This window comes from Austrofundulus limnaeus, unplaced genomic scaffold (assembly GCF_001266775.1).
Source record: "Austrofundulus limnaeus strain Quisiro unplaced genomic scaffold, Austrofundulus_limnaeus-1.0 Scaffold48, whole genome shotgun sequence".
Taxonomy (NCBI): domain Eukaryota; kingdom Metazoa; phylum Chordata; class Actinopteri; order Cyprinodontiformes; family Rivulidae; genus Austrofundulus; species Austrofundulus limnaeus.
Genome location: NW_013952450.1, coordinates 270,735 through 284,479, shown reverse-complemented (window position 1 = coordinate 284,479; position 13,745 = coordinate 270,735). Strand labels below are relative to the sequence as shown.

The following is a 13,745-nucleotide window of genomic DNA, read 5'->3' as shown; positions in this document are numbered from 1 at the left end:
CTGTTGTAGAGCCTAACTATGGGTTCTAAGATTTCATTTGTTGTAAGAGACCAAACAGGTAAACATAAACAGGTTTATTGTGACCTTCTCAGGTAAAGCTGGAAATATGCCTTTGCATGGAAAGATAGTGGTCATTAAGAGGAGTGGAGTAGATGGGACTGAATTTCCTCTGACTGCATCGTGTTTATTTGGAAGGTGAGGTTTTAAAAATTGTGTGTATATATATGTGCGTTGTGTATGCTTTTGCCAAATTTTTACAAATCAAATGACATTTTGTACGTTTTCCCCCCCATTGTAGTTGCAGCAGATGTGTTCTTAAATTTATCAACACCTATAATCTCATGTAAACACAGTAATGTTTAAATTGACACGTTTGATCACACAGGAAGCCAGAATGTGATATCCGTATTCAGCTTCCGAGTGTTTCCAAGGAACACTGCAGAATTGACTTAAATGAAAACAAAGAGGTAAGATCACGCTGAAGATGACGACTACTTTGACTTGTTTCATTTTAAAAAAATCTCATTTGCCTGTTTGCTGTGTTTCTGTGGAAAATTAAAAAAAAAAACGTGCCTGTTTTCTTCCAGGTTATTTTAACCAATCTGAGCTCCGTCAATCTAACTTGTGTCAACGGAGAGGCTCTGCATCAGTCGGAGCGTTTGAAGCATGGGGATGTGATAACTATTGTTGATCGTTCTTTCAGGTTTGTGTGAAACAAGAGTTGAAAAGGAGTAATTATCAGTWTTTATTTTAGTTTTTCAAGTTTCTCTTACTGTGTCTTTCTAGACACTTTAAATTACTGTTAGTTAATCACTTCATGTTGTAGACCTGTGTTGATAAACACACGTGTGACAAACAATTGTTATAATAATATCACCAAACAAAGAGGGGGGTGACGGCAACTAACCTGCACACAAAACAAACAAAATGCAGGATTTTGTAAAAGTTTTAAACCGCTTCAAATTTATTTACAGTTAGGTCCATGTATATTTGGACAGAGACAACATTTTTCTAATTTTGGTTCTAGACRTTACCACAATGAATTTTAAACAAAACAATTCAGGTGCAGTTGAAGTTCAGACTTTCAGCTTTAATTCAGTGGGTTGAACCAAACGATTGCATGAAAATGTGAGGAACTAAAGCATCTTTTAAACACAATCCCTTCATTTCAGAGGCTCAAAAGTAATTGGACAGATTAAATAATTGTAAATAAAATGTGCATGTTTAGTACTTGGTTGAAAACCCTTTGTTGACAATGACTGAAGTCTTGAACTCATGGACTAGGGATGCACGATAACTCATTTTAAGAACTGATAACCGATAACATGCCAAGAGATAAGACTAGTCAAAAATGGGTAAGGTCATAACATAAATAAACACAAAACCAAATGACACTGTAAATTATACTATTTGAAATAAACTCTTAGCAAACAAACATTTCTTAAAATATATCAAACAAAATTTCTCAAATGGTCATCTTTTTAATAAGGCACGTTAATTATAAAAAAGACCTTTACCACTGATCTCAGATTTAAACAAAAGAGGAAAAGTCATTGCACAAGTTCCAAACAGATAATGCACTAACACAAGCTAGATTCAAAGTACAATTGTTTTTATTATTATTATTAATATATGATTTCAAACATTTTTCTACCTGAAACAGGGCTTCTGAGATAATAGTGCAGAAATGATAACCTGTCAATCAAAGTGGGAATGCATTTCCACCGCATTATACTTACAGGAAGACACACAGAGAGCAGCAACTCGGCTGGTAAACCATGGCTAACAAGGAAATAAAAGCTTCAGTCTTTAGCGATGGTGAATGGCTGCTTGTCATCATTTCCATCGTTAAACCGCTTGAGATCTGCGTCCTCTCTGGCAATTTTATTGGGTTTGTCAAAAGTCTCCGCAATGATTTAAGTCCTGACGAGTTCTTGAACGCTAGCTTGTTGTTGTTAGCATTTTAGCAGATGGACTCTGTGCTGCATTCAGGAGGTAGTGGACATTACATGTTCTCAAATTGGGAGCAGTGTTTAAAAAAAAGTGAGAAAATGTGTGGGTGCCGACACGCTCGTTGTTATAGCCTGGCGGGGAGGCATGTAAAGCCTGGCGGCCCGCCAGGCATAGAATGCGCTGCGGGAAACCCTGAAATGTAAAACATGGTCATCGCCTTACGTTACTATTTGTATACATCTCATGTCTTCTCTTTTTCTACAATGATTTTTTTTAGGTTTGAGTACCCGCCAGCACCCACACCAAAGAAAAGATCTTCATCTGGAGCCAAGTCTGAAACCCTCAAAGTAAAACATGTTCATATTATATCCCAATCGTTGATCTGTCTACTTTCTGTTGTTTGTCTTAATGAGTAATAATAATGCAATTTTATAAATGTGGTAATCAATACGTCTTGTGTTTAGGTTCTTCAAGATCAGCAAGTAAGTGACACAGTTGTTGTGGAGTCAGGAGAGAAGAGGAACTTTGAAGTATCCACAGGTAATTTTGTAAGACAGCAGATCTTTGAAAGCCACATGTTAACTGCAAACACAAGTAATTATTTTTAATAAATATCAGTCGAGTGTTTCATGAAAAGTTAGTTGTGAATAGCAAAATACTAAATGGTATGTTTGTGTCTAAGACATTGAAATTCACACATTACAGTCTTGCATATAGTAACATTTTATAAAGGAATTTAAAATGTATTTTAAGTGTACAAAACTGAATGTTTTCAGGCCCTCGTCCTAAAGATGGAGCCAACTTGGACAACATCCATCGATCCCTGGAGAAAACTTTGGAAGTGGAGTCTAAGGAAGATGGAAGCCAGCTACCAAGCAAGACCGACTCTCCTTTCAGCGAGCTGTATCAAATGATCAAAAAGACTCTTGATGTCAAGACCCCTCGCAAATCCTGCGCAAGTCTGGCTCAGACGCCTTCTTCAAAGTTTTGCACTCCAAAACCTGGGTCGGTCTTGAAGAATGATAGAAAATCTGCCAGCCTCACACCCAAGAAGGATGAAGCTGAACTGCTTGAAGATGCTAAAGGTAGAAGCGGTGAAACGCCACAGTCCGTTAGGAAGCAGAGGAAAATCGTGCCAGTTTCTCCTGCTGACGCAGTTGAAGTGGCAGGGGATGAATGTGCTGCAAAGTCTGAAGCCACTTCAAAACAGAGGAGGAGCAGTGCATCGGCCCAGAAGTTCACCGTGTCTGAGGTTCTGCAGCTACTTTCTGCTCCAACATTCAAATCACCCACCAGAAGGAGAAGCAAAGAAACTGAACTGGCCCAGACTACAAAAGAAGAACCACCACAAACTAAGTCTCCAAAATCAACAACTCCTAAAAGGTCCTCTCCAAGAACCTCGGGATCAGCTGAAAAAGGTTTTACTTGTTTATTTACTTGTTCGATGTAATAATTGAAGATATTACTTGTGTATCTCTGTTGTATCGATATGGATGTTTAGGTTTTTCTTCTTTCTTGAAGCGTCCAAAAAACGAAAGAGCAAGGAACTGGAGTCGCACCTAGCACCAAAGATGAAAAAGAAGCGCGTTTCCTTTGGAGGTCATCTGAGCCCGGAGTTATTTGACAAACGTCTGCCTCCTGACTCTCCACTGCGCAGGGGGGCTGCTCCAAGGAGAAGCTTGTCTGTCTGCAAACCCAAGCTGTCTCTTCTCAGAAGAGCTTCTGTCATTGGTTTGCTGAAAGTAAGTTTAACTATTACATATATGGTTTCAGTTTGACAAGCTGTAAACTTTTATTTAAACTGTTTTTTTGTTTGCTTTGTTTCCCCTTAGGAGAAAAGTCCAGTGAAGTCAAAAACTCCATCACCCAAGAGGTCCTCGAGTGTTAAAGTTGCTTCTCCTAAGACCCCACCTGGGAAGAGGTTGTCAAAGTCTGCATCTCCTTCCCCCAAGGCTGCCTCCTCTGCTAAGAAGTCTCCACAGTCAAAGTCCCCATCTCCCAAAACCACGCCCCCTGGAAAGAGGACTTCCAAGTCGGCATCTCCTGTGCAGGAGTCTCCAAAGTCCAGGTCTTCAAGCCCAAAGGCCATGACTCCTGCTAAAACCTCTCCCAAATCCAGAGGCACTTCTCCTGCACAGGAAAAGCCTAAAACGTCACAGAAGAGTGCATCCCCAGGTCAGCAAACCTCCAACACAACTCCCACTGCCAAAGAAAGATCGTCACTTAGAAAGTCAAGTCCTGCCTCTTTAAAAAATGTTTCCCTGACTGGCGTGACCCCGGTTAAAACCCCCTCAGATGTTGGAGTCGGTACCCCCACGGTAAAGGGGCGCTTTTCTGTGTCACTAATCAGCACCCCTTCTCCAACTGCAGAGGCTGATGCTGTCACTCAGCAAGAGCCTTCAGCCACTGTTACCCCCAAAATACAGCTGAAGAGGAGAAGCATGAAGAGGACTTCCCGGGGAACTCCAGGTGTTTCCAGAAGTGCAAGGCACATTCTGCAGAGGAAGAGTGGCGTTTCACGAGCATCAATGAAAGGTGTGTGAAACGTTGACAATTTTATTAAAAGAGAAATATTGGTTCTTTGTTGTAAGTGGTTTATTATTTACCTTGCAGTTTTAAATTCCTGGGCGGAAATTGTCAAATTTGGACAAGCCAAGACCCAAGTTGTTGCTCCAGCTAAAAAAGTCACCCAAAAAACAACAAAGAAGAAGGTGGCAAAACTCCAGGTTGGTTGAATAAACTTCACATGTCTGATTTTTACAAAATGCCACATMAGTTTATTAACTAAACTTTCGGAGAGAAGAAATAACCTTTTAAAAACGTGATTGTCTTCATGTGTCAGACACCTGCCAGGGTACTTAAGGGCCACATGAGCACTGGACACGCAGACTCACCTGTAACCATYGTTGTGGGCAGAGCTCACAAAAGAACCGACGCACATCCACCTGGAGCTGCACCCAGAGTGGTCACCAACACCGCACTCTTCAAAAAAGACTTGAAAATGGACGAGAACCTGTCTGGTAAATCCTCCTCCATCAAAACCAATGGAAGCCTCTGTTACATTCCGAGTTTTCAGTTTTGTAGCTACTTATGATGTGCTATGCTTTTTTTTTTTTTTCAGGCATTTCTGAAATGTTTAAAACCCCCGCAAACGAGAGGAAGAGAAGATCTTTGATCACTGAGCGCAGCGCCACCAAGACGACCCCTGAAGCACCGGCTATGTCTGAGATTGAACCAACACTGCTGAACACTCCAGAGGAGCCAGGTAATCTGTGTTCTTCAGGATGAGATTAGTAAAAAAAAAAACTATATGTACAAAAATCTAACTGGAGAATGATAAAATGAGTTGGTACATTAAAAAACTTTKTTTCCAGGTGAGATGATGGTGTCTCCTCTGAGTGTGGCCTCTACAGTAAAGAGTCGAAGATACAACAGCGAGGCAGTCCAACGCCTTCTTATTGAGGATCAACAATCAAGCCTCATCAGCGACGCTCCTGCCTTAGAAGATCCTCCTGCGTCTAGTGAACAGCAGGACCTAGATAATAACACGTCTGCAACTCCCAAACAGAAACCTAAATTACCAGATTGTCTCACAGGAGTCAGAAGAATCATGAAAACACCAAAACAGAAGGCAGAGCCCATCGAGGACCTGAGAGGGAAGATTCTGAAAACTCCCAGGCAGAAAGCAGAACAACAGGAGTGTCTCACCGGAGTCAAGAGAATCCTGAAGACTCCGAGACAGACGGTTGAGCCTTTGGAAGACATCAGAGGGAAGCTTCTGATTACGCCCAAACAAAAACCCGTGCAAGAGGAGTGTCTAACTGGAGTCAAAAGAATTTTTAAGACCCCAAAACAGAAGGCTGAGCCCCTTGAAGACCTTAGAGGGAAGCTTTTGAAGACGCCAAAAACCCGAGATGCTAGTGAGGTGAGCTTGGATGGTGTTAAGGAGCTCCTGGAGACACCAGTACAAGAGCAAAAGTCTAGTCACCAGCCTGACATGTCAAATGTTAGAATCCCAACCGTCAAGAACTCACCGCTGTTGTGCCTTACGGATGTGAGGAAAATCAAAACCCCCAGAGAGAAGTATTCTCCCGTCGAAGACCTGGTTGGTGTGAAGAGGCTGATGAGATCCCCTAAAGAGAGGGGCGAGCCGGTCGAAAAGAACTTTGGAATCAATAGACTCATGAAGTCGCCGAGGCTGAGGGGTGTCGCTCCATTGGAAGACTTTGAAGGGCTTCAAGAACTCATGCAGGAGCCCGAGACAGAAAAGGAGTCGAACAAAGGAATAGTGGAAACCCTCCCACAGGACCCTGCAGAGGCACCACTGCTACAACCTGAGGTGGAAGCAGTAGAGAAAAATCCACCYGAGGAGGAGACATCTGCTTTCAAAGTCACAGAACTGGATCCTTCTACCGAGGAGAAACCTGTTAGAGACAGAAAGGGAAGAACGGTCAAATCTGAGGAGGAAAAGGCCGTGCCAGAACCTTCAGAAGATCCTGTTATCTCTGCTCCAGTCAGAGGAAGAAGAAGGGGAAAAGCCGAGGCTGCAGCACCATCCACTGTTAAACACGCAACAAGAGGCAGACGTGCAGAGGTGACTGAAAGCATSAATCCCACTGTGGAAGAAAACGCTCCTCCGCCTACAAAAGCTGCTCCCAGGCCCAAAAGAGGAAGAAATGCCCAAAAAGCCCCGGAGGATTCAGCCGAAACAGTCCAGGCTGTTGTTGTTGAAGAGGAAGTCACTCCAGACCCTGAGAGTAAACAGGGCTCATCAGCTGGTTCTGAAAATCAAGTGAAAGACCAGGATGCACATTTGGAAAAAGCTGAGCTAAAACCCAAACGAGGGAGGAAAAATAAACAACCTGAACAAGCTGCAGAACAGAAACAAAACAAACTCCATGTGCAAACTAAAGAAGCACCAAAGGGTAGGCCATCTTTTATTTAAACTTTATACACGTTTCAACAGGAGTCACTAAAAACTATCTTTACCTCATGAAATGTTAGTAGGGTTTAATGTCTTCTTTGTTAATTTGAAATTATTTGCGACCCATCACATCGAAACAAGGATTAAATCCATAAGTGGAATGTGGAAAAATAGGCAGATATAGGGTTTTGATTTAAACGTGCAAAATTTGCATTTTGTCAAAATATAATGAATTAATACCTTGTCAAGATATGATTTGAATGAACTGTCTGAAATATAATCCTAAAAACAAACTTTTAAAGCATTTTTTTGAGCAGTAGCAATGAAAAATGCATTAAAATATGGAATTTTTCCCTGTGAGCTAGCAATGTTTTGTTTCTTTTCAACTGGGAAATCTTAATATACAAATAATATTTGTGGTTTCCTCTTTATATTGACATCAAAAATGACTCAATRAATTTACATAAAATTTGGAATCAGACCAAACAGTAATGAATTATCATAACCAACAAAACAAATTAAGTCATATCTCTGGAAAAAGCTCGTGATATCAGAATGATTCAGGTATCAAAATGTAGCTTTTAAAGCAGGAATCTGAAAATGTAATAAGGTCATTTTGTCTAACTTGGACTTAATCCTCATTTTGATATGATGGTTCACATTTAAAAGCTAAAGCAGAGATTCATTTGATTTTATCAGGTTGTTTTCTATCAGTATGTTGGCAAATTCTGTGAGCTTGACTTTATTTTTCACTGGTTTTTTTTAAGCAGATGAGGTCAACAATGAGCAACCAGAGGTGTTGTCAGGTGCGATGGAAGCTTTCCTCCAAGCCCCTGRAGTTGAAGAAATCACAGAARTGAGTACAGCTCCTGTGCAGAAGAWGTCTGTCCGAGGCCGAAGAACCAAACTGTCAGAGGATGAGCAGGAGGCTGCAGAAAGTTCAGACAAGATTGTTTCTGCTYCGGTCAGGGGAAGAAGAGGAAAGAAACCTGAAGTCACAGCACCCCCTGCTGTTAAACAATCCACAAGAACCAGAAATGCAAAGTCTCAAGAAAGTGCCTCTGCTCAGCCAGCTCCTGAAGCACAAGTGATAGCTGAGGTTTCCCAAACCTCTTTAAACACCACTCAGGAGACAAAAGATTCTGCAMCCACAACAGAAGAAGTGGCACCGAAGCTGGTTAGAGGGAGAAAACCTAAGCTGACACCTGCAGTGAGCAGTGATGATGTCARTGCTGAGCCACCTCAGCCAGTTCCAGCTGCTGCTGGAAAACCCAAGAGAGGAAGGAAGGCCAAATCTGATCCTGAGGAACAAACTGTCATGGAAGATGTCAAGCAGCAGTTCCAACCTCCAGTGAGTGCCAAGAGAGGAAGAAATGCCCAACAGAAAGAAGAGCAGGAGGAGAAATCTAACTGCCAGGAGCCTGTTAAGAAATTAAGGAGAACAAGAAAGCCTGAGCAAGACCAGAAAGACGAGGTTCAAGATGAGGCAGGATCTCCACCTGCTGAGACAGTGGTGATGCCTGAACAGGCCATTGTTGCTGAAAAACCCAGGAGAGGAGGACKGAAAGCAAAATCAAACACCAAGGCTACAGCCCCYGTAGAGKCCAAAGAGGCCATAGAGGTCCCTGTTGTCTCCACAGATGAACCAAAAAGAGGAAGAAGAGGAAAACAAGTCCTCCAAGAAGTTATCACCTTTRAAAATCCAGAACGTGAGCTTGAAGAGCATAAAAATACCAGCTYRTCTCCCCAAATKATTAGAGCTAGCAGAGCAAGAGGAAGAACAAATGAGGTTTCACAAGACATTCCAGCAAAGAGAGCGCGTCGAGGTGCAGCTACTCCTGTTGAAATCACAGAAGAACCAGCCGTACGGACATCGACACCAGTGAAACCTGCAAAAAGAGGGAAACAGGCCCCTGCAAAGCCCATGAGAGCCAGAGAGGCCCCAGTGACCAACCATCCAGCAAATCCCTCTGAAGACTTGAGCGAGGCTGCTGTTGAAGACTCGACGTCCACAAAATCGGTCAAGTTTAGCTCAGACGTGCAAGTCTTGGAAATTTCTAAAGCAACACCCGTAAAGGCTGCACGAGGCAGAAAGCCCAAAGTCGCAGACGTTAAAAGCAATGTTGTCTCAACGGATGCCAACAAGCCTGAAGAGAAGGATCTCTCAGAAGAAATGATCAAAGCTCAGCCCGTCAGGAGAGGTAGACGAGGAGTTAAGGCTGCTGATGTGACAGCAGACTCCACAAGTGAGCAGGGCCCGAAAGATGCAGAAGCCGAACCGCAACCCAAAACCAGACGAGGAAGATCAGCAAAAAAATAATCCATATGTATATATGTTTGATCATAATTACTGTTTATCCTCTTTATGTACGTGTTTTTTAGATTTTAATACATCRTAGTGGGTAGTTTTATTGACTGAAAATAAGGCAGCAGGGATACTTGTTTAAGGCATTTTAATTTTTTYAAAGTTCTATGTTTTTTCTGGTTCTTTTCAATTATTGTAATGTTGGGGGGGACAGGGTTATTAAATGTTTTATGGCGATTAAAGTATTTGTGCCGTTTATTTTTTATATAGATAGATAGCTACTTGTGTGTGTGTGTGTGTGTACACATACATTTTATAAGTTAGAATAAGTTATTAGATTAACTACTCAGGCTTTGTAAATTTTAAATGTTTTTGTCCTGCAAGTTAGTACTGTGTGTGAACTGATCCACAACTCAAAGTAAAGCTAAGATACAGTATATGTAAGGGCTGTATTTTAGAGTCAATAAAATTTAATTTATTAATTTCATTAAAACAAAAACCATTTTATACACAATATACTATAAAAAGAAAAACGAGGAAAAATATTTGTGCGTATATTGAAATGAAAGGCAGCAGAGTCAGTGGGGAAAACTCAGAAATAATGATGGGCAAATGGAGATTAGAAGCGATTCTTGCCTGACAGCAAATCTGAAATTTACATAGACCGTTCACCAGATTTTTATTTTTTTATTTAGTATTATTATTTTGGCGAGGGTGTTTTATATAACGGAAGAACTTGTTTCTACATTTTTCAATGAATTAACTTAAATTGTGAAATGTAATTAAGTGGTTCATATAGTATTTTTACAATGTAAAAAAAATAAATAAAAAGCGAAACACATTAACAGCAACGTTACGTCACGTTGGTGGAACTAAAGCGTAAGAAAGAACCCGGACAGATATTAGTGACGGACTGAACACAAACGAAGTTGGAACGCATTGAGGATAGAAGTTAACTTTACTCACAAATAGAATTCTGTGATTTATTATCAGAATATTTTTGTTTATTAGCACCATGTCATCAGACGCAGACATACAAACGACGTTGAGAGGGTTTTTCTGCTCTTTGTGTAACGCTAATTTACCGAACAGTAAGTACTGCATTGTTAGCTACACGCGCGAGTCTGAAATTACACTGGTGGACGTGTTTTGTATTCTATTTTCCAAATGTTTTAAAAAAATTTACTAATCTGTAGCGAGGAAATTTACATTTGTAGTTGATATATTTACACAATTCAAAACCAGAAACAGCTAATATAGTTTTTTTTTCTCCGTTTGCGTTAGTTCACCTAAAATTTTCAGAGTGTTTTTAATGTTATTTTTAAGCCTCAAATATTTTCAAGTTTTCTATCATAGTAATTTTCTGACAAAGTAAGCAATTTAAAGTGTATTGTTTTAAAACTGAAAAGAATATTGCACTGATCCGAAACAAAAATGGAGGGCTCAGTCAGTCTGTGCAGAAGAGCAAGATGGATTGTTTCCTCCCATTTAATCCAGATTATTTAAAATCCGTCAAAATATAACTCTCTAAAAAATGAAAATAACTGCTCAGATTCATGTCCAACTTCAAATGGCCTTAAACAATACAATCAGGTTCAGTAAATTCYGAAAATATCTCATAATTTAAAAAGTCATCAGATTGCATAGACTCTTTAAAATTACACATTTTTTAGCTTGTTGGCTCCTACAGGATGAAGAGGTTTGTGCAAACATGTCCGTGTTTGTACACATCTGCATGAATATGTATACAGATCTATAGTCCTCTAACCCATTATGCATGACAAGTGCTTTATAAATGGGATGTAACAATACATCAATCTATATCGATCAGTTTGAATCTTTCACGATTCAGCTATATCGAGGTAAAATGAAAACGTCGTTCTATATCGTCATCATATGYTCGATGTGAATCAATATATGCCCATCTAACACAGTCGTTGTGTTAGATGGGCATATGATATCTCATATCGATCGCAGACGTGAAGTGAATCAAAATCGTATCATTACAGAATTTGTGATATTGAGAAATACTGACTCGTTATCCACACATATCAATGTAATATTGTCTCTGGTGATTTACACCCCTATTTATAAATAAAGTTTGTCTTGACTGACTGTGATGATCTGGGGTTGTTTTGTATTATTGTAAAGTAGGGTTGGGCAATATTGGCAAAAAAAATTAATCACGATTAATTGGTGTATTTAGCCGATAAYGATTAACTTGACAATTATAATCACCTGGAGGTTATGTCCTAGTCACATGACCAATTTAKGGGGAAMGATTTCCTCTTCATAAAAATCTGTTCTAAATTGTGTCAAAATTACAGACTTCAGGCTATACATCAAATTTAAATTGTGTTGATAGATAAATAAATTACAGAACTTTTTTAAATGTTCGTCACGTTTTAAGTGGAGAGGAGCACCGAGCGGACTGGGTGGTGCCATTAATCGTATTAATCGTCAAGAGCCAAAAGATAATTGATTAACGTTTTTCTGACGATTAATTGTACACGATACGATTATGCCCAACCCTGATGTAAAGTTGCACAAAGTGTGTAATAGTCTGAACCATTATCCATTTTGTTTAGATCTTACTCTGGCTGGTCAGTTTTTCATCCTATGACTCTAAGACGTAAAGGAAACCTTTAAACAGAACTATGTTAAATAGAGAAAAAGCAAACAATAATGGCAAAAGTCTCCAAAAATAAAGCTAACTGAAAGGTTTTGGGATGGGCCGGACAGAAAGGAAAGGTATAATGAAAGCAACTGTTTAACAGAGGTTTTAGCCTCCWGATGGAATGGTGAGTATCCTGTCGGTTCTGTTATGTGAAGCTGTAGCCATTCCCTCTGATTAAATTGAGATATTTTTCTGACTGGTAGTGCCGAGTGTGGAGCAGCATGTGAAGGGGCGGAAGCATCAGACGCTGAGCACCGTACGAAGTACAAGAAAAACTCAAGAGGAGCACAGTGTGTTCGTCAGTGGCATCAAGCCTGAAATCTCTCAGACAGACATCACTGAGTACTTTGAGCAGTTTGGGCCTGTCACCGACGTCATCATGGATAAAGACAAGGTCAGACAGCTGCAAATAACAGAATATATGTAATAATATTCCACAAGTCTTGCTGCTCTTTGTCAACCCGAATGATCTTTTCAAAGACCCCCGAATGACACGTCTGTCTGTGTTCACAGGGTGTATTTGCCATCGTGCAGTTCAGTGAGACCGACAGCATCCAGGCAGCTCTGTCCTGTGTAGAGCACAAGATGAAAGGTCTGAAGCTGCGAGTTAAACCTCGGGAGAAAAAGGAGTTCAAGTTGATTCCCAAGAAGAAAAATGACCCCCAGAACCTTCAACAAGTTCTTGATCGTCTCAAACCAGACTTGTGTCAGCTGGGATCTGTAAGCATTCATTTTTACATCAAAACTCAATGATGCAGCTTGATAATGCCTGTGTATAAAGCTTCTAGAATAATATTGCTTAATTTGATATTTAACACCAAAAGCTGCACCTCCATGGTGCCTGTTTGGTCTGTTATTGARATGTCTTGTTAACAAAAGGACTAGAATGTTGTGTTTTGCTCTTCTTCAGGTGGATGCCCAGATGAAGTTCATAGTTGAGCGGTTTCAGCTCGGAGAAAATGAGAAGAAGGCCCGAAGCTTGTTGATTCAACTCCTTCAAGAAGTATTTGTTGAATTTTTTCCAGGTGACATCTTTAAAGTCTGTAGTTGTGCACAATCTTTTACGTAATGACATCAAAATATCCAGCAGTTGTTCCAATTTTCGCTGTCTTGGATGTTTTCATCGGTTGCAGACAGCCAGGTTCTGCCATTTGGTTCTTCTGTAAACACTTTTGGCATTCACTCRTGCGACTTGGACCTTTTCCTGGACCTCGAAAACACCAAAGTGTTCCAAGCCCAAGCCAAATCCACCATGCAGCAGGTTTGACATTTCTACATCTAGTTTTAGTTCTAATATAAGTAGTTTTTTTCCTTCAGAGTTAGCGTGGAAAAGTTTCTCCTTTGTACTTTTCAGTCAGGTGAAGGAGTGTCAGATGATGGCCGCTCTGAGGACTCCATCCTGTCTGATATTGACCTGTCCACCGCTTCTCCAGCTGAGGTTTTGGACCTCGTGGCAACCATCCTGAATCGCTGCGTCCCCAGCGTGCACAAAGTCCACGTGGTCAGCACCGCTCGCCTCCCTGTCGTCAAGTTCCACCACCGCGAACTGAACCTGCAGGGGGACATCACACTGAACAACAGGTCTGCGAGGACGTCTTTAAAGGGATCCCCGATTAGTTGTAACATTAAACTTTATTTGATAAACATTTATTTTAACTGTAAAATAAAGACTGTAAAAATATTGTAGGCTGTTTAGTTTTGTAATTTTTAAAAATATATATTTTAACATGGACGGAGCCATTTTATTTACACGCAAAGCATTCTGGGTAAATGATGACATGGATAGGTCCTCGGTGCGAGGCTGCTAGCGAGCTATATCCACCCTGAAGGTTAATCTTGGACAAAGGCTGTGTCCAAAACGACAGGCCGGGTCCTCCGGAGGACCC

At 40.6% G+C, this 13,745-nt stretch overlaps 2 protein-coding genes across 4 annotated transcripts in view; both read left to right on the top strand.

The window, feature by feature from the left end:
• mki67 (marker of proliferation Ki-67) overlaps positions 1 to 9,424 on the top strand; it is a 10,541-nt gene extending 1,117 nt beyond the window's left edge. Inside the window, exons 2-15 of one of the 3 annotated variants that reach the window (XM_014008118.1) lie at positions 93 to 195; positions 386 to 467; positions 588 to 703; positions 2,231 to 2,300; positions 2,418 to 2,493; positions 2,730 to 3,371; positions 3,475 to 3,695; positions 3,786 to 4,128; positions 4,324 to 4,488; positions 4,567 to 4,679; positions 4,796 to 4,973; positions 5,075 to 5,218; positions 5,328 to 6,878; positions 7,645 to 9,424. In XM_014008118.1, coding sequence (XP_013863572.1) covers positions 107 to 195; positions 386 to 467; positions 588 to 703; positions 2,231 to 2,300; positions 2,418 to 2,493; positions 2,730 to 3,371; positions 3,475 to 3,695; positions 3,786 to 4,128; positions 4,324 to 4,488; positions 4,567 to 4,679; positions 4,796 to 4,973; positions 5,075 to 5,218; positions 5,328 to 6,878; positions 7,645 to 9,197 — 5,343 coding nt within the window. In that variant the 5' untranslated portion in view covers positions 93 to 106 and the 3' untranslated portion in view covers positions 9,198 to 9,424. Of the gene's footprint in view, positions 1 to 92; positions 196 to 385; positions 468 to 587; positions 704 to 2,230; positions 2,301 to 2,417; positions 2,494 to 2,729; positions 3,372 to 3,474; positions 3,696 to 3,785; positions 4,489 to 4,566; positions 4,680 to 4,795; positions 4,974 to 5,074; positions 5,219 to 5,327; positions 6,879 to 7,644 lie in introns of all 3 variants that reach the window. The other 2 variants (XM_014008116.1, XM_014008117.1) reach the window with 2 other exon arrangements.
• A 660-nt stretch (positions 9,425 to 10,084) lies between these two features.
• tut1 (terminal uridylyl transferase 1, U6 snRNA-specific) overlaps positions 10,085 to 13,745 on the top strand; it is a 12,990-nt gene continuing 9,329 nt past the window's right edge. Inside the window, exons 1-6 of the mRNA XM_014008115.1 lie at positions 10,085 to 10,273; positions 12,063 to 12,253; positions 12,373 to 12,579; positions 12,770 to 12,884; positions 12,993 to 13,120; positions 13,214 to 13,440. Coding sequence (XP_013863569.1) covers positions 10,198 to 10,273; positions 12,063 to 12,253; positions 12,373 to 12,579; positions 12,770 to 12,884; positions 12,993 to 13,120; positions 13,214 to 13,440 — 944 coding nt within the window. The 5' untranslated portion in view covers positions 10,085 to 10,197. The remainder of the gene's footprint in view (positions 10,274 to 12,062; positions 12,254 to 12,372; positions 12,580 to 12,769; positions 12,885 to 12,992; positions 13,121 to 13,213; positions 13,441 to 13,745) is intronic.